At 34.7% G+C, this 27,631-nt stretch overlaps 1 protein-coding gene across 6 annotated transcripts in view; it reads left to right on the forward strand.

Moving 5' to 3' along the window:
• The window catches only part of LOC144440288 (pleckstrin homology-like domain family B member 1), a 72,980-nt gene that overhangs the window by 18,463 nt on the left and 26,886 nt on the right, over window positions 1–27,631 (forward strand). For 5 of the 6 annotated variants that reach the window (XM_078129638.1, XM_078129641.1, XM_078129642.1 and 2 more), the window contains 3 exons: window positions 18,498–18,557; window positions 26,367–26,490; window positions 27,089–27,268. The exons of the other annotated variant lie outside the window; for it this stretch is intronic. In XM_078129638.1, coding sequence (XP_077985764.1) covers window positions 18,537–18,557; window positions 26,367–26,490; window positions 27,089–27,268 — 325 coding nt within the window. In that variant the 5' untranslated portion in view covers window positions 18,498–18,536. The remainder of the gene's footprint in view (window positions 1–18,497; window positions 18,558–26,366; window positions 26,491–27,088; window positions 27,269–27,631) is intronic. 6 annotated transcript variants of the gene reach the window in all.

Genomic DNA, 27,631 nt, shown 5'->3' on the forward strand with positions numbered 1-27,631 from the left:
GATAATTTGTATTATGATTTATAATGACAGTTTTAATACTGATATGAAATGTTTTTATTATTTGACTGGCTTGTACATTGTAATGTTGTATGTCATAATGAGGGCATTAACAATGCATACAAGTGCTATGAAATCATTTTATGTGGACCAGATATGTATAACTGTAAATAAGAAATTAGGACTCCATGGTAATTTAAATTCTGTTTTGTTTTATGACTGAAGGCCTTCACATTGCAACCATTCAGCAATACATGTATATTTGTAATAATTATGTTTGTTACAAAAGTTAAAAAAATATATGTAATAATTGTATTTATGAAATTTGCTGCAATTTTTCTTTGTAGACATTTGCAAGTACTGTATACATGTAGTTATTGGTTACGTCTCAGCAGACAAAAATGTTCTGCACACTAGAAAATATTATGGAATTTGTCATAATTTTTATGCATACCATACATATACATGTACATGTACATGTACATGTATGTCAAAAGTATTGAATTTTTCACCATATGTGTAAAGTTCAACCATTGTTCAGCAGTGATTCATAATGTCTTGGTTGTTATAGGTTAGATTTCCTCTGATGTTTAAAGTGTAACCCTTGAACTCTGTTGTGTAATGCCAATGGCTGATAGGGTAAGATGTACATGATGATTGTAACCCTTGAACTCTGTTACTGTGTAATGCCATCCTCTGATAGGGTAAGATGTACATGGTGTAACCCTTGAACTCTGTTACTGTGTAATGCCATCCTCTGATAGGGTAAGGTGTACATGGTGTAACCCTTGAACTCTGTTACTGTGTAATGCCATCCTCTGATAGGGTAAGATATACATGGTGTGACCCATAACTGAACCATACATGTATTGACATGAATTGTCCTATAGCTTTTATCATAGACTTATACATGTAGGAATTTTGTCAAATGTTTGTGTATAGCTTAATTCCTAATGTCTATAAATGTGTTATGTTAGTTTTATAACAAATACAGATATAATTTTTATCTGTATGGTTACAGTGTAGGTAGGGATCTTAATGATAATACTGTCACCCTAGCACTTTTACTGTAGCCTTAAAAATAAAACTATGAAGTATGTAGTCTTGAATCATGACCATTATATCTTTTTTCTATACTGTACATGTACACAGTAATGGGAGACAGAAAAACAGAAACCCAGTTATGATCTTTGACTCTATTCAGAATATTTAGTTATTTATGGGTTAATAGTATGACTTACAAGTTAAAGTATACATGTACGTCTGTCTGGACATAAATTTAACTACATTTAACTACATGTACAGTGTATGCATTGTAGCTATGCATGATTTAGTTAGATTTAGCCATAGTGAACTGTTTCAGCTACAGTTTTCTATTGATTTCCATGCATTGGTCTAACAGACCCGCACCTTAATTTAATTTCAAGCTCTGAATATATGAAGTCATAATATCTTCTTATCCACTTTATTCCTTGGCTACATTTCTTGATTGCAAGATACATTGAATGCAATTATTAACTGTTTTGAATTTATAGATCAATAGCTACTAATGAAATATTTATATTTTAAAGGTGCAGTACACAAAATTGTAGCTACAACTGGAGTGTTTTTTGAAACAGCTTTATTAGGTATAATGACTTCATTTCCCTGAACAGTATTGAATCACCTGTGGGTATACATGTTTGTGTAGCAGTACACATATACAATGTAGCATGGGACAGTAAATCCAATCAAATTGATTTTGGGTCCGCACCCAAAAATCATCTCCCCAATGACTACTTTAAGATAAAATCAATCTCTAGTTAATATATGCAATGTGTAATCATTGGCATTTAAATTTATTACTATACTACTTGTACATGTAGATAAAGAGATTTAAAATACCAATGTCTAATTATTGGTATTTTAACAATTTTCAGTGAAATACATTACTTGGTTGTCTGATCAAAAAATACTACCCCAGTTACAGCTAGTGTAGTGTATACACAATGTTGACAGATGACTCATCCTTTACTTTAAGCTAAAAATATCAGGTATCAACTGTTCAAACCCCTGCAGTCAAATCAAATTAATTATTCATTCTGAGATTTGATGGGGCACAGATGAGAAAATTACAAGAAAGTGTGACATTTTCATTGTATGCTGTAAGTCAATATGTTGAACCTACCAGCCAATAGCAGTGTACAACTACATGTACATTTGTAAGTCAATATGTTGAACTTACCGACCAACAGCAGTGTACAACTACATTTGTAAGTAAGTCAATGTGTTGAACTTACCGACCAATAGCAGTGTACAACTACATTTGTGAGTATTCAATGTGTTGAACTTACCGACCAACAGCAGTGTACAACTACATTTGTAAGTAAGTCAATATGTTGAACTTACCGACCAACAGCAGTGTACAACTACATTTGTGAGTAAGTCAATATGTTGAACTTACCGACCAATAGCAGTGTACAACTACATTTGTAAGTAAGTCAATATGTTGAACTTACCGACCAACAGCAGTGTACAACTACATTTGTAAGTAAGTCAATATGTTGAACTTACCGACCAACAGCAGTGTACAACTACATTTGTGAGTAAGTCAATATGTTGAACTTACCGACCAATAGCAGTGTACAACTACATTTGTAAGTAAGTCAATATGTTGAACTTACCGACCAATAGCAATGTACAACTACATTTGTAAGTAAGTCAATATGTTGAACTTACCGACCAACAGCAGTGTACAACTACATTTGTGAGTAAGTCAATATGTTGAACTTACCGACCAATAGCAGTGTACAACTACATTTGTAAGTAAGTCAATATGTTGAACTTACCGACCAACAGCAGTGTACAACTACATTTGTAAGTAAGTCAATATGTTGAACTTACCGACCAACAGCAGTGTACAACTACATTTGTAAGTAAGTCAATATGTTGAACTTACCGACCAATAGCAGTGTACAACTACATTTGTAAGTAAGTCAATACATGTATGTTGAACTTACCGACCAATAGCAGTGTACAACTACATTTGTGAGTAAGTCAATATGTTGAACTTACCGACCAATAGCAGTGTACAACTACATTTGTAAGTAAGTCAATACATGTATGTTGAACTTGCCGAACAATAGCAGTGAACAACTACATTTGTAAGTAAGGCAAGAATTGAAAATTTGTGAATAAAATTACTGAAAATTAATTAAAAGTGTTTTGACAATTGTTAGGGATATTTATTCTTATTATGACCCTGGAGATTACTTGACTTAATTTATTTAAATCAAACAGACCACTGACAATATTTATTATTTCAGTATCTGTATAATCAGGAAGTAATCTCAGTCAGGGTCCAACCTTACAAACCAAACAAATAAAACAGTCTGGCACTGTTCTCTAGACTCTACCTTCAGCCTCTCTAACCCTTTTTGACAGTCTGCTTCACATGACATGAGTTTTAGCACAGTCTGGAGTCGATGCTATTGTGATGATATACTGAGTTTTAGCACAGTCTGGAGTCGATGCTATTATGATGATATACTGAGTTTTAGCACAGTCTGGAGTTGATGCTATTGTGATGATATACTGAGTTTTAGCACAGTCTGGAGTCGATGCTATTGTGATGATATACTGAGTTTTAGCACAGTCTGGAGTCGATGCTATTATGATGATATACTGAGTTTTAGCACAGTCTGGAGTCGATGCTATTATGATGATATACTGAGTTTTAGCACAGTCTGGAGTTGATGCTATTATGATGATATACTGAGTTTTAGCACAGTCTGGAGTCGATGCTATTATGATGATATACTGAGTTTTAGCACAGTCTGGAGTTGATGCTATTATGATGATATACTGAGTTTTAGCACAGTCTGGAGTCGATGCTATTATGATGATATACTGTAATGCATACCTGTTGAAAAATAGTGTGCCTAAATGAGTAAGACTACGGGTTGCAGGCAGCATTTCCATGTAGACTATTCACTGTATTCAGTGTTTGGATTTGGAACATTTGAGAGAGGTGCAAATCAGTTTAATATAGAACTGATATAGATTTTAGTATTTGGATTTGGAACTGTTAGAGAGGTGCAAATCAGTTAGATAAAACTGATATTATAGTATTCAGTGGATTTGGAACTGTTAGAGAGGTGCAAATCAGTTATTGTATATAAAACTGATATAGTTTTCAGTGTTGGATTTGGAACCGTGAGAGAGGTGCAAATCAGACTTCAGTTATATAAAACTGATATAGTTTTCCATATATTGTACCTTAACATTTGGAAAACTCAGTCAAATGGCTGAAGAACCCTGATGATGATAATGGTGATGATGATGATCAGTTTTATTATACAATCATGTACACTACATGTAGGTGTAGGTGTACTAGGTAGCCTGTTTACATCCCTGATCTATCTCTGTGATAGCTATCACATGAATTGTAGGTACTACATGTAGGCGAGGGATATCATAGACACAGATCAGTGATGTAGACAGACTAACCTGTACATGTACGTGTACTAAATTTGTGAGCCTTTAACAAAACCATTGGTACAGTACAAATGTAGAGTGTCTTGATGTGTCCTCAACTAACCTATGATTACAATACAATTTACATATTTGTCCAATATAGACATAGTTATTAACTAATTGCATATATCCTAAAGTACATTTAGCTAAACTTAAGTAGACCATTATGTCATTCTTTCCATAATATAATTTATGTTGTAATTATCGTGTTTGTAGTTGATAATTATAATTACATTCAGTGTCATCATTACCACGGTAACCGTTTCAGTTGTTAATTACATCTCATATTATCATTACCAGTTCAGTTAATGTACTAGACTGTAAGATACGTCGTGACGTTTCGCCCTCACCGGCCTCCTCTCACACGACTGTACTACTCTGCACTAGTATGTCGGACACTTCAAAAGATTTGGGCCCCGCCCTGAACTAGCGATTAGAAGGTCATGCAGAGGTCGTCATGTAGATTAGAAATCAAATATGTAGAGTAGCTTGTACGTCAGGCGATAAGAGCGAATGTTGCCATGGTAATATATGTCAATCACTCGGTCGGCGACATCCGCTCTGGGATTGGACTTGCATAACCAACGATAATACCACCACGTAAATAAACACACACACATGTGTAGGCCAATATACATTACCAATAATGACCGATAATGACCAATAAAACTAGTTTGAAACTCTCCTAAAATAACGTAATTGTACTTCAAATTTCCATGTTCAGTTTTGAAATAAATGTAACGGAGTCATGGATGGCGGCAAAACGCCAACAAAGTCCACGATCGCCACATTCAAACTTACGTGTACGGAGTGTGCCGTCTGTGGTGTACAATTACACCCTAAAAAAAGGCGATCCGTGTTCCCTACAGAAGATCGTTTCACGTCCTATTTACGTGACTTATTTTGTGTCCCGTTACGAAAAGAAGACCATGAACGTGCTGGGGTTTGCAAGTTGTGTTTCGACCACGTACATCAATTGTACGCGGGTAGAATGAAGTTAGACAAGCTTGAGCACGATTTAAAGTATGTGTAATAAACTGAGAACGTAATCGGGTATACATTACATTGTGTACACATGATAAGATACAAGACGGTTGTGGGCGGAATGTATGCTAATATCGGTGACGCAATTTTTGATTACGTCGCCAGCGAAATTAAAATAAATTAACATCAAAGTGTCATTTAACGGCCTCTAATCGTGTGCATGCCTGTGATTGGCCGCAACCAGTTCTGGTTGGAAACGCTGGGAAGAGTCCAGTTCGATACAGACGTGTTAGGGGTTGGCCGATGTTTGCGGGCGCACCGTCACGGCGTACCTTACAGACTATTAATGTACAAGAAAACAAACGCTATTAAGTAGTAAATTATGAGTTATATTACTGTCTTATAGCATGTATAGTCACAGGCATTCATGCATTTACATGTAATGGAAATTTTATGTTTTAAGTCATATAGAAATACAAAAATGTATTTTTATTTAGCCTAGTACATGTAATACAGTTTGATATCATTTGTATATCCATTAATTTTCGCTTATTCAGCTTGAATATCAAGAATATCAAGAATAAAAATCACAAGTTGAAAAAATGAAAAATGAATGTGAAGATTGGAAACAAAGACATGTTTTTAGTCAGTATTGGTAAAGAGACATTTCTAACAGATGTTGAATATCCATGTATGAAGTAGAATGTAAACATATAAATTGTAGATGAAATTACACTTGGTAGATTGTGGTGGTAATTTGATACAAATGTAAATTTGTGTGTAATCAGACATATATTGACATTTATGATGGCATTTATTGAAGTTACACAGGAAGACTGAGGACATGTGTACTTGTAGTGGTTGTGCTGCATAAATGTACGATTGTACCATCTGTTATCAAGTTTGAAATTTAGGACAGTTCTAGACTCTCGAACATGTCCATTTTGAATTTCCAAAAAGATTTCTTAAAACACAGATGCGATAGGTTTGATGTATTTATTGTAGGATTACAACATTGACCTCTTCTGACCCTACATGTATATATTATTTAGTCAAGCTATCAATATTTGAAAACTTTTATTGTAGGTAACTATTAAGTAATATGGTATTAGATCAGTCCCTTGAAAATCCGGTTATTACAAATGATGTTTTGTACCATGTTGTGGTTTGTGTTCATCTTAACTTGCAATTGAAGCTCTACACAGTATCACAGGTACATGTATCATTTGACTCTGGTGTTTAGTCTAGCATAGCACACTTAGTTCTCTTAAAGTCTTTAGCAAAATGCCAATGGATATGTTAAAAACTAACATCTGTGTGGAATATGTTCATGATCTTTCCCCTTCACTAGACTGCAAGTCTGTTATTAATTCCATGGTTGGCTACAACATTCCCTAAATGAGGTAGAACTCTGTGAAATGATCACAGCTGGTGAAACTTAAAAAGTCAGGAGACACAACAAACTAGTTGTGATGGCAATGATCATAGTGATTACTGTGCAAGACAGCAATTATGTGACTTACATGTACATTGTATGTCTATGGTTCACCCAGTCATATCACTTTACTATGGCGGTAGTGTCCTTTGGGAATACAGGCAACTGATTATTGTTGAATGAGGAATTCGTGGGAAGGAATGTCCAAGAAAAGTGCACGTGTATGTTACTAACTAAATGTGAAGCCAAGGTTAGCTTTATTGGCAAATATTTGGTTAACCACTGAGTTGTCACCTGTGATAAGTGGGATTAACATTTCAGGTGTGAGCAACAGTTACTGTTAGCTGACAGAGCTACAGTACATGTGTGGAAATGGATGGTCTTTTCAAAGAGCTACATTTCAATACAAGGTCATGACATCTGTGACAGTGTTATCTAAATAGGGATTAATATGACATGGACTAACTTTTTCAATAGTTCTACTAAAAATCCATTTTCACACCCAGATTTCAATCCTAATCTTAAGTAGTTCTGAGCCTTTATCATGGTTCCAATGATAAATGCATATAATAGAAATACCAGGCATGGGATTGAGAGATAGGGGTTTAACTCTGTATACAGTATAAAAATCAGACAGCATATAGAAGTCTTTGTAAAGATGGTATATATACATGTACAATGTGAGTATGTAAGTACTTAGCCTGGAGGTACCATATCTACTCTACAAATAATACCACGGCTTGTAATGACTGCCACAAGCTATGACTTCTGTATACCATAACTACAGTGTAATTTAAATTACTGTATAAATTTCTAACCTATTATTTCAACTCTGAGATTAATTATTGTTTTAAATTTTAATTATCTTCAGAACAGATCTCTTTTTATGGTCTTGGCAGTGTGCCAATTCAATCCATTTTACTCTATGTTCAGTGGTTGATAAAATCTCAAATATTAAAAAAAAGAAAAAGCAGGAGAAGATAATCTAGGAAAAGAGTTGGTGTAAATTTGAAAATATGACAGTAAGATATAGTTACTTTGGAAGAGTAAATTAGAAATGAATGCGATGTTCCAAAGTTAACCATATTCTACTGACCTATTCATTCTTGGAGCCAAATTTTACTGACCTGTTCATTTTTGGAGCCAAATTCTACTGACCTATTCATTCGTGGAACCATATTCTACTGACCTATTCATTCTTGGAGCCAAATTTTACTGACCTATTCATTCTTGGAGCCAAATTCTACTGACCTATTCATTCTTGGAGCCATATTCTACTGACCTATTCATTCTTGGAGCCATATTCTACTGACCTATTCATTCTTGGAGTCATATTCTACTAACCTATTCATTCTTGGAGTCATATTCTACTGACCTATTCATTCTTGGAACCAAATTTTACTAACCTATTCATTCTTGGAGCCATATTCTACTGACCTATTCATTCTTGGAGCCAAATTCTACTGACCTATTCATTCTTGGAGTCATATTCTACTGACCTGTATTCATTCTTGGAACCAAATTCTACTGACCTATTCATTCTTGGAGTCATATTCTACTGACCTGTATTCATTCTTGGAGCCATATTCTACTGACCTATTCATTCTTGGAGTCATATTCTACTGACCTATTCATTCTTGGAGCCATATTCTACTGACCTGTATTCATTCTTGGAGCCATATTCTACTGACCTATTCATTCTTGGAGCCATATTCTACTGACCTGTATTCATTCTTGGAGCCATATTCTACTGACCTATTCATTCTTGGAGTCATATTCTACTGACCTGTATTCATTCTTGGAGTCATATTCTACTGACCTATTCATTCTTGGAGCCAAATTTTACTGACCTGTTCATTTTTGGAGCCAAATTCTACTAACCTGTTCATTCTTGGAGTCATATTCTACTGACCTATTCATTCTTGGAGCCAAATTCTACTGACCTATTCATTCTTGGAGTCATATTCTACTGACCTATTCATTCTTGGAGCCATATTCTACTGACCTATTCATTCTTGGAGTCATATTCTACTGACCTGTATTCATTCTTGGAGCCATATTCTACTGACCTATTCATTCTTGGAGTCATATTCTACTGACCTGTATTCATTCTTGGAGTCATATTCTACTGACCTATTCATTCTTGGAGTCATATTCTACTGACCTATTCATTCTTGGAGTCATATTCTACTGACCTATTCAATCTTGGAGCCAAATTTTACTGACCTATTCATTCTTGGAGTCATATTCTACTAACCTATTCATTCTTGGAGTCATATTCTACTGACCTATTCATTCTTGGAGCCATATTCTACTGACCTATTCATTCTTGGAGCCATGGACAATGTGAATGTACATTATATTCCCATCATACACTATGATTTGAAATCACATTTGTTTTCTTTGATGGCTTCACATTGTCTTGACGTTTGTCAAAAAACAAATATTCTCATTGCGATGGAAGAAAATCACCTTTCATTTGCCATAGATGTACATTTGTAATTGTATGTTTTAGATGCTGTTACAAGTGTCATCTCTTACAATATAATTAAATAAATATTATAGTAATCATAATAATAATAATGTGAGTTTTATATAGCGCTTTCCCACTTTGTCCTCAAAACACTACAATTATTACCCAAGGCACAGATCTATAGTGTCACAACGGCCTCAACACCCTGGGGAGCATACAATCCATTGCAGCCTTTATAAGCACATATCATTAAAAAGCATTCACATTGCAACCTCTATTTTACCAGGTCCCCAATTATATGTTTCAAATCTTGCCCATGGACTTTAGCCACTCAGAAACAAATGGCAGCAATGGGCTCGCAAACCTGCAACCTGCAGATTCCAAGCCGACTGCTCTAACCATTCATTCACCCATCATGACTACATGATCTCCTGTAGAGGGCGCCATTTACAGAAGGGGTTCATTTCATGTACTTCTTTGTAATTACACCACTAATTTTCAACCGTCATGTATTGTCTCTGCAGTTGTGACTGACATGAAAATAAGAAAGTATTCAAATTAAGGTTATGTCAATATAAAAAAGCCAGACATATTCTGAGTTTAATCTTGGGTGCATTGGCAAAGAAATTCTTCATGCAAGCACTTGGTTCATACTTGAAGTCAAGTATGGAATGAATGAATGAATGAATGAATGAATGAATTTATTTGACTTCTTTGTTTACACTAACAACCATTGCACATCTCCCTTTGTAATAGTGTGTGGTGTATGAATAAATACATACTTACATGTAAATGTAGTCAAGTCAGTTGGGATTTATGTGGAATGCAGTCCTATAGTCATTCATCAAATATTTGTCTTGTACCATCAGTTTCAGGGTCATTAGAAATGAGGTCAAACCTGCTGACAAGTTGATGTCTGTTATCTTCTCAGAATTGATCTCAATATACCAATTATCACTGACACTTTGAAGTCAAAATTATCACTGACACTTTGAAGTCAACACTATCACTGACACTTCAAAGTCAAAATAAACACAGACACTTTGAAGTCAAAATAATGCTATCAGTAATACCAATTATCACTGACACTTTGAAGTCAAAATAATGCTATCAGTTATACCAATTATCACTGACACTTTGAAGTCAAAATAATGCTATCAGTTATACCAATTATCACTGACACTTTGAAGTCAAAATAATGCTATCAGTTATACCAATTATCACAGACACTTTGAAGTCAAAATAATGCTATCAGTTATACCAATTATCACAGACACTTTGAAGTCAAAATAATGCTATCAGTAATACCAATTATCACTGACACTTTGAAGTCAAAATAATGCTATCAGTTTTACCAATTATCACTGACACTTTGAAGTCAAAATAATGCTATCAGTTATACCAATTATCACTGACACTTTGAAGTCAAAATAATGCTATCAGTTATACCAATTATCACAGACACTTTGAAGTCAAAATAATGCTATCAGTAATGCCAATTATCACAGACACTTTGAAGTCAAAATAATGCTATCAGTAATGCCAATTATCACTGACACTTTGAAGTCAAAATAATGCTATCAGTTATACCAATTATCACTGACACTTTGAAGTCAAAATAATGCTATCAGTTATACCAATTATCACAGACACTTTGAAGTCAAAATAATGCTATCAGTTATACCAATTATCACTGACACTTTGAAGTCAAAATAATGCTATCAGTAATGCCAATTATCACAGACACTTTGAAGTCAAAATAATGCTATCAGTTATACCAATTATCACAGACACTTTGAAGTCAAAATAATGCTATCAGTAATGCCAATTATCACTGACACTTTGAAGTCAAAATAATGCTATCAGTTTTACCAATTATCACTGACACTTTGAAGTCAAAATAATGCTATCAGTTATACCAATTATCACAGACACTTTGAAGTCAAAATAATGCTATCAGTTATACCAATTATCACTGACACTTTGAAGTCAAAATAATGCTATCAGTAATGCCAATTATCACAGACACTTTGAAGTCAAAATAATGCTATCAGTTATACCAATTATCACAGACACTTTGAAGTCAAAATAATGCTATCAGTAATACCAATTATCACTGACACTTTGAAGTCAAAATAATGCTATCAGTTATACCAATTATCACTGACACTTTGAAGTCAAAATAATGCTATCAGTTATACCAATTATCACTGACACTTTGAAGTCAAAATAATGCTATCAGTTATACCAATTATCACTGACACTTTGAAGTCAAAATAATGCTATCAGTTATACCAATTATCACAGACACTTTGAAGTCAAAATAATGCTATCAGTAATGCCAATTATCACTGACACTTTGAAGTCAAAATAATGCTATCAGTAATACCAATTATCACTGACACTTTGAAGTCAAAATAATGCTATCAGTAATGCCAATTATCACTGACACTTTGAAGTCAAAATAATGCTATCAGTAATACCAATTATCACTGACACTTTGAAGTCAAAATAATGCTATCAGTTATACCAATTATCACTGACACTTTGAAGTCAAAATAATGCTATCAGTAATGCCAATTATTACAGACACTTTGAAGTCAAAATAATGCTATCAGTTATACCAATTATCACAGACACTTTGAAGTCAAAATAATGCTATCAGTAATACCAATTATCACTGACACTTTGAAGTCAAAATAATGCTATCAGTTATACCAATTATCACTGACACTTTGAAGTCAAAATAATGCTATCAGTAATGCCAATTATCACAGACACTTTGAAGTCAAAATAATGCTATCAGTTTTACCAATTATCACTGACACTTTGAAGTCAAAATAATGCTATCAGTTATACCAATTATCACTGACACTTTGAAGTCAAAATAATGCTATCAGTTATACCAATTATCACTGACACTTTGAAGTCAAAATAATGCTATCAGTTATACCAATTATCACTGACACTTTGAAGTCAAAATAATGCTATCAGTTATACCAATTATCACTGACACTTTGAAGTCAAAATAATGCTATCAGTTATACCAATTATCACTGACACTTTGAAGTCAAAATAATGCTATCAGTAATGCTTGGAACTTCAAGGACAGAAAAGTATCAATGTTTAAGTGGCAGGGAGCATCTAGACTAGATTTTCAAGGACCCAGAATAGATTGTAGACTTCTGAGCACAGCTTCTAGCAACTAAATTCTCATCAATTCTAATAGTGTGAAAGACATGTTGGGAAATCACCAGTATGTAAATACAACCTTAGGTATCACTACATGTACATGCACATGTATACTTCCATCTACCATACTGGTCAGCCATGTATCAAATAAAATAGCCTTGTCATGGCGTTGATTTGGATAGCTTGAGATAGACCACAACAAGTCTGTTGACTACAAAGGAAGGAAATAGTGAAAATAGTGAAGTTGTGATGTCATACAATAGAAGAGCTGAGATAATAGTTTAGCAATGAATGGATGTACATGTATATGTACTTCAATACAAACTGAGGTCACAGAAGACTCCTACTGTGTCTTCCAGACACCTTCTTCATAAACACATGTGCCGGTAGTTGCCATACATGGCGTCATGGTTTCCGTTCATCGCTTTGCTGGTTCTAACCACAATTAGGTTAAAGACGAAAAAATCAACAGAGATTTTATATCATGATGACCCCTACTGTGTCATCCAGACATTGTCTTCATAATCATAGCTGTCTTAGTTGGTACTGTATCATGATTACCATACAACTTGCCAGGTCTGACCGGAATTAGGCTGAGGACAAAAATAACAACAGAAAACCACGAAGGGAGGAGCTTATTTTATTGATTTTCATTCTGATGTTGACATCAGGATCCTAAGTTTACCGTGAGCTCATTACCACAAGTACTAGAATTAAAAGAAAAATACCATATTTGTACAGATATTGATTTTCATTGTGATGTTGACATCAGGATCCTAAGTTTACCGTGAGCTCATTACCACAAGTACTAGAATTAAAATAAAAATACCATATTTGTATACAGATATTGATTTTCATTGTGATGTTGACATCAGGATCCTAAGTGTACCGTGAGCTCATTACCACAAGTACTAGAATTATAATAAAAATACCATATTTGTATACAGATATTGATTTTCATTGTGATGTTGACATCAGGATCCTAAGTGTACCGTGAGCTCATTACCACAAGTACTAGAATTAAAATAAAAATACCATATTTGTATACAGATATTGATTTTCATTGTGATGTTGACATCAGGATCCTAAGTGTACCGTGAGCTCATTACCACAAGTACTAGAATTAAAATAAAAATACCATATTTGTATCTATAGATATTGATTTTCATTGTGATGTTGACATCAGGATCCTAAGTGTACCGTGAGCTCATTACCACAAGTACTAGAATTAAAATAAAAATACCATATTTGTATACAGATATTGATTTTCATTCTGATGTTGACATCAGGATCCTAAGTTTTCTGTGAGTTCATTACCACAAGTACTAGAATTATAATAAAAATACATTATTTGTACAGATATTGATTTGCATTTGTTGAACCTGTTGTATTTTTTCTGTAGAAAGAAAATATCCTTTGATGTTATTTGTTTGTTCAGAAAGCAAAAAGAGTACAATCAATAAAACATGCTTTCTTTTAGATTTATTTGAGTGGAAGTCATACATGTAGACAGTAACTTGCTTGAAATAGTCATAGACCAGTTGAAATTACAAGCAAAAATTATTTTGAAGTTTAACTGATACATACCCTATCAGATCAATGCTTTCATTAACAATATTTTAATAACATTATTAACAGTTTCTGTGTAAATTTTGCCTGAGTGGAAGTCATATCCTAGCTGAATTACGGAACTGTGGAACCGTTTAAAAATTATTGTCCAGTTAAAGGCTATGGTTTCAGTGCCAGGCTCTAACAATTAGAACTATTATCAGTGGCGCCTACATTGATAGGAAATTACATACATGCTGTATACATACATGTAGGATTAGTCTTTTGTTGTGGCCTATTTTTCTATTCCTCTGCTAGACAACTGTTTTTTATCCCTAAATTTAATCCTAATCTAAACCGGATTTTATCTGAATTGATGTCATACACCACCAGCTGAAATAATGGAATTACACTCCAAGGCAAAAATTATGGATACCCCACCAGGTCAGCGTTTTTACTTCATTTCAATGACCAAGAGTTTGATTGATAGAACAGGTGAATGACCTGTGTATGCCACATCTACAGACCTGCCATACATCACTGGTTATAGTTTAGTTACATTACAATGTATCGTACACAATTCACTGACAATAAATTTACATGTACATGTACTGTAGGCTTTCTTGAGGCTTTGTTATGTTGCCAGTCCCTAGTGTCACCCACATACCAGTCATACCTGCCACGGGAATTGAAAAAAATATTTTAAAAAGAGAAAGTCACTTCCCTTTCCTTGAATGAAAATGATTCATGAAGGGCAAGTGAACAATAATAGAATGTGTTACTGTTACTGTACATTTACTTGGTACTGTATGAACTAAGGTATGAACAATGTTAGAATGTGTGCATGTACCGTACTTGGTACTGTATGCACTAAAGTAGATGTATAACTGGTCAAAATTGTATTTCCACCCTGATAATAATAGACACACCTGACTGGAAATAGATACTTAGTTGTATACTTGTGAAACTTGACCAGAGATAGACAAACATACCAATAAAGACTACATGTGTAGTAAATTACACTGCACTAAATAGAGGTCAGGTGATATTGAAAGGAGCATTTTGAATGAAAGTCATTAAATAACATGAAGTATAAAGGATTGTGGTATTTCATTTGTCTGGTCAGGTTCCTGACACATTGTCTACTTGATGTATGTGCTATGTTGTATTGTGGACTGTTAGACGGGCTAAGTGTTTGCGCACACTGACTAAACCCTTCAATTACGGTGTCTGACCTTTTAGCCAGTAGCAGGTTGTAGTTAGTATAGCCAGTACAGTAACAGGTTGTAGCTTGTACCAGTGGTTGGTTGTATGGTGCTGATGTGAAGTACATGTACTGGTATTACTTGTAGGAGCTGGTAAATACTCTTATCCTACTTGCAGACGGTGTAACTTAGACTTAATGCTGACAGTGTCCCATCAAAATCAAGAAAAGACAAAATACAATGTCAGAATCAAGTTTTGATTTACACTGTCTGCAAGCAGGATACACATGTACATGTAGTACTTTTGTTACAGCATAGACAGTAGAACCACTGTCTGTGGTTACAACTTGCAAACATTTAGTATATTGTAAGTCAGGACTCAATTTTGACATTGTCCTTTCTCTTCTGTAGTAGAAGACATTAGCCCCATCTACACGTAGGTCGTCCTACCTGAGGCAGTCCCAAGTCCTACCTGAGGTAGGATAGATTTGTGTCTACACATACAAATGTAGGAAGGTTACAGCATAGATGTCGCGCGTTCCGTCCTGACAGTACATAGGACGAAGTCAGGAGAGTTTCAGGAAACCTCTCAAAGGTGTCCTAAGTCAGGACGGTTCAAGTTCAGGACACGTTTGCGTCTACACGTGCTTCAAACTATCCTGAATCCTACCTCAGGTAGGATTTTTAGTGCCATGTAGACAGGGCTACTGTATAAGAAGAGAAGAGACACATCACAGTCAGAATCTAGTCCTGATTTACCCACTTGCAAGTAGTAGTACTACTGTAGTAATACAGATGTCCAGTAAGTGTTTTTGATAAAGTTAGAGACCCATAGATGGTGACACGACATGTGAGGGAGGGACTTTGATAAAATGTATACATTGTGGTTTGTACTATTATCTTGTGGGCATGACAGTGAAAACAGGGTTTAGTCATTTAGGAATTCATACCAATTGTGCAAAAAATATTGAGTATAACTTGTTATCCTCATTGACATAGCCTACAAAATGTACCTGTAGACTTGAAGGATATAATACTACTACACTATTTCAGCTATACTAACTGACATTTTTTGAGAGTGAAAATTCCAAAATCAAAATGAGAGGTAGGATAACTGAAATAGATACTAGTCCTTTAACATGTAAGTCTACAGGTATGTTGTAGCATAGACCCTAGGTTCTAGGAGACTATGGTTGTCGGTTAATAGTACTACCATCAGAAACTTTTAATTTGTTGTAAATTGTCTATAAATGAGAATTAACTCCAATTAGAAGCTGTGTACTAATTGTTTGTTGATATGAAGTGCTATTAGTACAGGTATGTATGTCTCATTGAACCATTTTCATGTAGGGTCTATGATTGAACACATACCGCCAAGAATTACTAGTACAATTGTCAAAGTAGTGCTAGTGATTTACTACATCCACAGTGTAAACAATGTGTTCATATCTTCTTATGCATAGTCGTCTATTCTTAGAATGGACAGTGGATGACTGATTAGTTTCCAGAGAATCACAGGAAGAATTTCAGATTCCAGGAGAATACTCCCAGTATATTGATTTTGAATATCTCATTGTTAAAGACCCAATTCCAAATAAGATTTAAAAATTTAGATCTGGCAGTGGTATAGAAAAAGTTGGTCCAGAACAAAAGAATGGTCCTATATAATCCTCATGGTTGACAAAGATGTTTTTGTCCTGTTATCTTACAATTTAAGAACTCAAGTACCTCTGAATGAGGGTGCTCCTACATGTACATGTATTCAAGAAGGAGAATATCCACTACAAACAAACAAACAAACAAACAAACATGATTAGACTGATAAGATAATAATGTGAGAACATGGGATTGAAACCATGGCCTGTAATCAATGTGTTTCTCTTCATTCAGTCCATATAGCACTCCATTATCTTCATGGTGTGAATCACTGTTATTTTTGGACATGGGGGTGTAAAGGTATATTCTAATTTGAAAAGACAAGAAGCTGTTGCAGTTATTTCTATGAACAATAACTAAATTATAATATGGCGTTTTTGAGTATCAGAAAAAACAATAAGGCTGAACCATAATAGAGGCTGACATTTTAACCCATAGAAATTGTTTCTACTTGTTTGCTACATTGGCACAATATATGAATGTTCTATTTTCCTATCTCAGCCTATCTCCTATAAAAAATGCATATTGATAATTGGTCAAATAGATTTACGAAGAATTGTGGGTGGGGTTGGGAATGATGGTGTCAGAATAAATATACCTATAACTGTAAATGGTATAACCCAATTGTTATTGTTTTATAAATCAGACCTGACTTGTACAATGTACAAGAGGGGTGGTCTGATGTGATTGTTTGATATATTGTTTCCTTGTTTGCTGGAAACTAGTTTTCTTACATAACTACAGGTCTTCTTTTGTTAACTAATGAATACTTATGTTTTTCAATTGGGTCTTGTCACCAAATTCATGACCTGAGTTGTAAGCCAATATGGTTCTCTCCAGCTGTCCTTTGAACTAGTATTGATTGAATGACATACTGTATACAGTAGACTGTAGCTTACTCTCTAGGGTCTATGTGTAGACTGTAGCTTACTCTCTAGGGTCTATGTGTAGACTGTAGCTTACTCTCTAGGGTCTATGTGTAGACTAATATGTTTGTCACCAATATTCAATTTAACTGATTTCACAGAGGGTAAGTTTGTTAGTAATTGTTTTGTAATTAAGGGAAAGAAACTGTACTTATTCATATGTTTTCCATTGGCTATAGCCACAAGGTAGACTGAATTATTCATCATTGTGGATGTCGATAGCTCAGAGACTGATTATTGGTTTGATCTGACAAACAACATTGTCAGCCAGATAACTTAGTCTCTGGGTCATCTCCACATTACAGTTACTAAGTGAATTCTCTTGGTCATCTCCACATTACAGTAACTAAGTGAAGTCTCTGGGCCATCTCCACATTGCATTTAATACTAAGTGACAGTACATGTAATGTGGAGTGCAAACAGTGACCAATTGTTCAGTCTAGCTACAAGATTAATCAGAAAATCATTTTTTTCTTACAAATTTCTTCTTTGTAGTTGTTGAATATTCATTCTTTAAGCTGTTTTTGTGGTTAAATATTAAATTGATCTTTATATTTTCCTTGCAGATATTGAATGGTTTTGTAATTCAGAAATAGTGAGATTCCATGCATAGAAAAATGATGCAGGTAAGTTTGTACAAAACTCTGAATGAAACTTGAAAACTTTAGATAATGTAGTCTAGTTGCTAGACCCTTGGGTAGTTCTACTAACTTTAAAAGGATGTGATGATCCACTTTGAATGTAGTCTAGTTGCTAGACCCTTGGGTAGTTCTACTGACTATAAAAGCAACTACATGTTGCATATGGCCAAAGGTACTGTTGAGGGCTGCATATATGTACCAGAGAAACTGTCATCCCCAGCGTTTGTTTGACCAGCTTCTGAACACAGATTAGGGTCTTACTACAAGATTACATTTTGTACTTTTGATGATGACTTTGTGTACATGTAACAGGCTGAATTACCATGTCCTCTCATTCTCAATGGCATTACAGGTAGATATATGTAAAGAAACAGGTAATGCAATTACAAGCCAGAGAAATACTGAAATGAAGTTACTGAAATCTAGACTGAAAGTAACATTCTATAAATTATGTAGTAACTTTTCTAGAAATGCCTACTGTACAGTCTATTACTGCACAGTCTATTACTGTACAGTCTATTACTGCACAGTCTATACTGTACAGTCTATTACTGCACAGTCTATTACTGTACAGTCTAATACTGCACAGTCTATTACTGTAGTCTATTACTGTACAGTCTATTACTGCACAGTCTATTACTGTACAGTCTATTACTGCACAGTCTATTACTGTACAGTCTATTACTGTACAGTCTATTACTGTACAGTCTATTACTGTACAGTCTATTACTGTACAGTCTATTACTGCACAGTCTATTACTGCACAGTCTATTACTGCACAGTCTATTACTGTACAGTCTATTATTGCACAGTCTATTACTGTAGTCTATTACTGCACAGTCTAATACTGTACAGTCTATTACTGCACAGTCTATTACTGTACAGTCTAATACTGTAGTCTATTACTGCACAGTCTATTACTGTACAGTCTATTACTGCACAGTCTATTACTGTACAGTCTATTACTGTACAGTCTATTACTGCACAGTCTATACTGTACAGTCTATTACTGCACAGTCTATTACTGTACAGTCTAATACTGCAGTCTATTACTGTACAGTCTATTACTGTACAGTCTAATACTGTAGTCTATTACTGCACAGTCTATTACTGCAGTCTATTACTGTACAGTCTAATACTGTACAGTCTAATACTGTACAGTCTATTACTGTACAGTCTATTACTGTACAGTCTATTACTGTACAGTCTAATACTGTACAGTCTATTACTGCACAATCTATTACTGTACAGTCTAATACTGCACAGTCTATTACTGTACAGTCTATTACTGTACAGTCTAATACTGTAGTCTATTACTGCACAGTCTATTACTGCACAGTCTATTACTGTACAGTCTAATACTGTACAGTCTAATACTGTACAGTCTATTACTGTACAGTCTATTACTGTACAGTCTATTACTGTACAGTCTAATACTGTACAGTCTATTACTGCACAGTCTATTACTGTAGTCTATTACTGTACAGTCTAATACTGTACAGTCTATTACTGTAGTCTATTACTGTACAGTCTAATACTGTACAGTCTATTACTGCACAGTCTAATACTGTACAGTCTATTACTGTACAGTCTATTACTGTACAGTCTATTACTGTACAGTCTAATACTGTACAGTCTATTACTGCACAGTCTAATACTGTACAGTCTATTACTGTACAGTCTATTACTGCACAGTCTAATACTGTAGTCTATTACTGTACAGTCTAATACTGTAGTCTATTACTATACAGTCTATTACTGTACAGTCTATTACTGTACAGTCTATTACTGTACAGTCTATTACTGTACAGTCTATTACTGTACAGTCTATTACTGTACAGTCTAATACTGTACAGTCTATTACTGTACAGTCTATTACTGCAGTCTAATACTGTACAGTCTATTACTGTACAGTCTAATACTGTACAGTCTATTACTGTACAGTCTATTACTGTACAGTCTATTACTGTACAGTCTATTACTGTACAGTCTAATACTGTACAGTCTAATACTGTACAGTCTATTACTGTACAGTCTATTACTGTACAGTCTATTACTGTACAGTCTAATACTGTACAGTCTAATACTGTACAGTCTATTACTGCACAGTCTATTACTGTACAGTCTAATACTGTACAGTCTATTACTGTACAGTCTATTACTGCACAGTCTAATACTGTACAGTCTATTACTGTACAGTCTAATACTGTACAGTCTATTACTGTACAGTCTATTACTGCACAGTCTAATACTGTACAGTCTATTACTGTACAGTCTAATACTGTACAGTCTATTACTGTAGTCTATTACTGTACAGTCTAATACTGTAGTCTATTACTGTACAGTCTAATACTGTACAGTCTATTACTGCACAGTCTAATACTGTACAGTCTATTACTGTACAGTCTATTACTGCACAGTCTAATACTGTAGTCTATTACTGTACAGTCTAATACTGTAGTCTATTACTATACAGTCTATTACTGTACAGTCTATTACTGTACAGTCTATTACTGTACAGTCTAATACTGTACAGTCTATTACTGTACAGTCTATTACTGTACAGTCTATTACTGTACAGTCTAATACTGTACAGTCTATTACTGTACAGTCTATTACTGCACAGTCTAATACTGTACAGTCTATTACTGTACAGTCTAATACTGTACAGTCTATTACTGTACAGTCTATTACTGTACAGTCTATTACTGTACAGTCTATTACTGTACAGTCTAATACTGTACAGTCTAATACTGTACAGTCTATTACTGTACAGTCTATTACTGTACAGTCTATTACTGTACAGTCTAATACTGTACAGTCTAATACTGTACAGTCTATTACTGCACAGTCTATTACTGTACAGTCTAATACTGTACAGTCTATTACTGTACAGTCTATTACTGCACAGTCTAATACTGTACAGTCTATTACTGTACAGTCTAATACTGTACAGTCTATTACTGTACAGTCTATTACTGCACAGTCTAATACTGTACAGTCTATTACTGTACAGTCTAATACTGTACAGTCTATTACTGTAGTCTATTACTGTACAGTCTAATACTGTAGTCTATTACTGTACAGTCTATTACTGTACAGTCTATTACTGCACAGTCTAATACTGTACAGTCTAATACTGTAGTCTATTACTGCACAGTCTAATACTGTACAGTCTATTACTGTACAGTCTATTACTGTACAAAACATCATTTGTATTGTGGAGTCATGATGGGTGAATGGTTAGCATGACCGGCTTGGAATCTACAGGTTGCAGGTTCGAGCCCCGTCGCTGCCTGCTGTTTGTTTCTGAGTGGCTAAAGTCCTTGGGCAAGATTTGAACCACGACTATGCCTCAGTCAACCCAGCTGTATAACTGGGGACCTGGTAGGATGTAGGTTGCAATGTGAAGGCTTTAATCCTATGCGCTTAAATGGCTGCAATGGATTGTATGCTCCCCGGGGAGTTGAGGAAGACTAATCTGTTCTGATCCGAGCCAGGGGTAATAATTGTAAAGCGCTTTGAGCACGGAGTGGGAAAGCGCTATATAAGAAACCAACATTATTATTACTGCACAGTCTATTACTGCACAGTCTAATACTGTACAGTCTATTACTGCACAGTCTATTACTGTACAGTCTATTACTGTACAGTCTATTACTGCACAGTCTAATACTGTACAGTCTATTACTGTACAGTCTATTACTGTACAGTCTATTACTATACAGTCTATTACTGTACAGTCTAATACTGTACAGTCTATTACTGTACAGTCTATTACTATACAGTCTATTACTGTACAGTCTATTACTGTACAGTCTATTACTGCACAGTCTAATACTGTACAGTCTATTACTGTGCAGTCTATTACTGCACAGTCTATTACTGCACAGTCTAATACTGTACAGTCTATTACTGTACAGTCTATTACTGCACAGTCTATTACTGCACAGTCTAATACTGTACAGTCTATTACTGTACAGTCTATTACTGCACAGTCTAATACTGTACAGTCTATTACTGTACAGTCTATTACTGTAGTCTATTACTGTACAGTCTAATACTGCACAGTCTATTACTGTACAGTCTAATACTGTACAGTCTATTACTGCACAGTCTATTACTGCACAGTCTAATACTGTACAGTCTAATACTGTACAGTCTATTACTGTACAGTCTATTACTGCACAGTCTATTACTGCACAGTCTAATACTGTACAGTCTAATACTGTACAGTCTATTACTGTACAGTCTATTACTGCACAGTCTATTACTGCACAGTCTAATACTGTACAGTCTAATACTGTACAGTCTATTACTGCACAGTCTAATACTGTACAGTCTAATACTGTACAGTCTATTACTGTACAGTCTATTACTGCACAGTCTATTACTGCACAGTCTATTACTGTACAGTCTATTACTGCACAGTCTAATACTGTACAGTCTAATACTGTACAGTCTATTACTGTACAGTCTATTACTGCACAGTCTAATACTGTACAGTCTAATACTGTACAGTCTAATACTGTACAGTCTATTACTGCACAGTCTAATACTGTACAGTCTAATACTGTACAGTCTATTACTGTACAGTCTATTACTGTACAGTCTATTACTGTACAGTCTATTACTGCACAGTCTAATACTGTACAGTCTATTACTGCACAGTCTATTACTGCACAGTCTATTACTGCACAGTCTATTACTGTAGTCTATTACTGCACAGTCTAATACTGTACAGTCTATACTGTACAGTCTATTACTGTACAGTCTATTACTGTACAGTCTATTACTGCACAGTCTATTACTGTACAGTCTATTACTGTACAGTCTAATACTGTACAGTCTATTACTGCACAGTCTAATACTGTACAGTCTATTACAGCACAGTCTATTACTGCACAGTCTAATACTGCACAGTCTATTACTGTAGTCTATTACTGCACAGTCTAATACTGTACAGTCTATACTGTACAGTCTATTACTGTACAGTCTATTACTGTACAGTCTATTACTGCACAGTCTATTACTGTACAGTCTATTACTGTACAGTCTAATACTGTACAGTCTATTACTGCACAGTCTAATACTGTACAGTCTATTACTGCACAGTCTATTACTGCACAGTCTAATACTGTACAGTCTATTACTGTAGTCTATTACTGCACAGTCTAATACTGTACAGTCTATACTGTACAGTCTATTACTGTACAGTCTATTACTGTACAGTCTATTACTGTACAGTCTATTACTGCACAGTCTATTACTGTACAGTCTATTACTGTACAGTCTAATACTGTACAGTCTAATACTGTACAGTCTATTACTGCACAGTCTAATACTGTACAGTCTAATACTGTACAGTCTATTACTGCAGTCTATTACTGCACAGTCTAATACTGTACAGTCTAATACTGTACAGTCTATTACTGTACAGTCTATTACTGTACAGTCTATTACTGCACAGTCTATTACTGTACAGTCTATTACTGTACAGTCTAATACTGTACAGTCTATTACTGCACAGTCTATTACTGTACAGTCTATTACTGCACAGTCTATACTGTACAGTCTATTACTGCACAGTCTATTACTGCACAGTCTATTACTGCACAGTCTATTACTGTACAGTCTAATACTGTAGTCTATTACTGTACAGTCTATTACTGTACAGTCCATGAAATAGGATTATGCTACATGTACATGTATGACACTTAAAAGCATGGTTTCGTTTCAAGTTATCAGTTACATAAACATTTATTTGTATGGAATACAATGCTATGTGGAATATAATATGCTACACTATCAAATATACATGTAAATATGGCATAGTTCCAAGTTATAACATCTACAGTATATATGTAATATAGTGTTGTGTACAATGATGTATTTATCATGTACTCAGTATCTCTTCCTACTTGTAATTCAATGGAGAATATGCTCATTGAATTCATACAATCATTTTCTGTATCACACCTTGGCACACTCTGCTCAAATATGGTAGCGCGCTTGTCGATTATATATTTGCTCAGTGATTTGGTTTTGTTTTTTTCTCAATAAAATAATGTTTCACTGTGATGTGGTTATTGTATGTGATTTAAATGATGTCTCTCTGCAGTGTCACTAATGGGGTATATGATAGAAGTTTGAACCTTTACAGTCCAGATGTGGGTTTTGTGGACCTCAGTAGTATGGCTTTCAGGCCCTCCTAAATTCAGACCTTTCTGCTGTACATCCTGTGTCCATAATCCCATATCAGGGCCATAAAAGATTAGTAAAACATTATTTCCAAGGTACGAAATCTGGAACAGGAAGTGTATTTGTCAATGTAATAATTGATATTAGAATTAGCATGAAGTTTGAAAAAAATGCTTTTGTCTTTTACTGTGTATGATGTGAATGAGGTATAATATGTGAACTCATTGTTATTTTGATGATGGCAATAAGTGTTATTATGTTTTGAATATGGTGGTATAATAGAGATTAGTATACAACTGACTTACTCATTGTATGTACAGTATAATGGTATTGTTCAATTAGAAAATGACTTTGTACAATCTTGACCAGACTTGTTGGGATATGTGACAGGTCCTGAGTCATATGACAAGGTCAATGAAACAAAGTAGCAGAGGAATCGTAACATTGCTTTCATTTAAAATTTTCCAGTTCAAAGTAACCATGCATTTTACTGCCCTATTAATTGTTTGAACTATGTACAATACATGTATATTCTCCAACATACATACATGTAATATCAGCAATTTAAACTTCTGGGTAGACATAGACTGAAAGATACATGTACATTGTGTTGCTCCACCCTTGCCAATGTGATAGGGTTTGACTGATGAGTGAGGGCACCCTAGTATCATGACATACATGTACCTTGCAGACCAGGGTAGTCATTTTCTCTCTATCTGTGAGTTGGTCATAGTCTCCTATCATGTTTTCCAATTATGATATCAAGATTACTACTATCTATAACTATATCATACATGTATAGGCTTTAATTTGTACAATCTTAATCAGCCTTGTCGAGGCATATTACAGTTTCAGAGCCATATGACTAGGGAAATATACAAATATTTATGTCAGTAATTAACTAACTTGGAGTAGACATTTCCTTTCATAGCTATTTATATTTCAATTGAACATCAGCTACAGTACTAGTACTAGTACCATAATTTCCAATCAATGAACTGTTAATTAAACATCAGCTACAGTACTAGTACTACCATAATTTCCAATCAATGAACTGTTAATTGAGCATCAGCTACAGTACTAGTACCATAATTTCCAATCAATGAACTGTTAATTGAGCATCAGCTACAGTACTAGTACTACTATTATTTCCAATCAATGAACTGTTAATTAAACATCAGCTACAGTACTAGTACTACCATAATTTCCAATCAATGAACTGTTAATTGAGCATCAGCTACAGTACTAGTACTACTATTATTTCCAATCAATGAACTGTTAAATATATTTGATAGTTCACTATTTGGTGATGGTGATTGTTTCACATTTTTGATTCACAACTGGAAAAACTAAATAATTGGTTGTAATTAGTGATGTAGATAATAAGACCACCCTTACAGAGCCAACCATAGTCTCTACTGATTTAACAATACATAACAAGATATTAGTCATTAGTGCAGGCATTGTGTTGGGGATATTTTTAGATTTTTGCAAACAGGAAACCAGACTTTCACATCATTATATGTTGTCAATTTTCTGATGTTCGCAATGGATCTCAGTCAGAATACTACAATGTTATATATTATATTTCAGGACGGGAGTTTAGCGTATACCAATACTGGTAAAGCTATACGAGTTCAGAGTGAGAAACCACATCTAGTAAGTCTAGGTGGTGGGAGGTTGAGTACAGCAGTTACATTACTACCATTGCCAGAAGGTAAGTCATTGTGGTGAAATGGTTAGTGTAGTTAACTGATTGTTTACCAGTATGTCCTTGGGCAAGATTTGAACCAGGAGTATATTTCAGTCAACCAAGCTGTATAAATTAAATACCTGGTAGGATAGAGGTTACAATGTAAATGTTTTATTCCTATTTGCTAACAGAGCTAGAGGCTGCAATGGATTGTTTGGCTCAGAGAGTTGAGGAAGTATAAATGGCCATTTTGCCATTGTAGGTCCATGGCAGAAGTCACTAATGATTCTCAAAAAGCATTTGAGCAAAGTACTGGAAATCACTATAATTATCAAACTTAATAAGCAATATTAATATTTCTAATCTTCCTGTCATCAATGAAATTACTTTTGTAATTTTGCACAGTCTCCATATGAATTTTTGTTACATTTTAATCAGAATTGGTATTTTCAGTTGTTATTTGTGAGTGACATACTAGTAACAACAAGCCATGTGATGTCATATTTCATGTGAATAAAGTAACAGCAAATGACACATCACTATCATTTAGATCTTACTACCTAATACAACTTCAATCATGATTCCAATACATGTAGAATTGCAATTTTGTCATATTTTGCAGGGAAGACATATATTGGTCGTGCTGACGCTGGACAACAACCAGACATCGTTATCAGTGGTACTGGTGTAGAGGCTGAACATTGCTACATTAAAACAGTCAATGATGAAGTAACACTGTATCCTATTGGACCATGCACTATTGATGGTCAAAATATAACAACTCCATGTAGATTAACCCAAGGTAAGATGCAACACAGTATTTCATTGGACCATAGAGGTTCAAAATATAACAACTCTTTATAAACTATTAAACCTAAGGTAAGATGCAATACTGTATTTCATTGGCTCATAATGATCAGAGTAAACTTTCCCAAGGTATGATATAATACTGTATCCCATTGGACCATGGTAATAAAACTGTTTACAATGTGGTCCTACTACCACTGGCACTAGTAAGGAATGTGAAAGAGTATCTAGTTGAAACAGGGTTTGTTTACTGCTTGAAAGTCAAATCCTACAATTTCACTCCACACCATGTCTACATCTAACCCAGAGACTTGCTTGGTTCACTACTATCACTAGCTGGATAGCCAATACTAATAAT

This window comes from Glandiceps talaboti, chromosome 9, assembly GCF_964340395.1.
Source record: "Glandiceps talaboti chromosome 9, keGlaTala1.1, whole genome shotgun sequence".
Classification (NCBI taxonomy): Eukaryota; Metazoa; Hemichordata; class Enteropneusta; family Spengelidae; genus Glandiceps; species Glandiceps talaboti.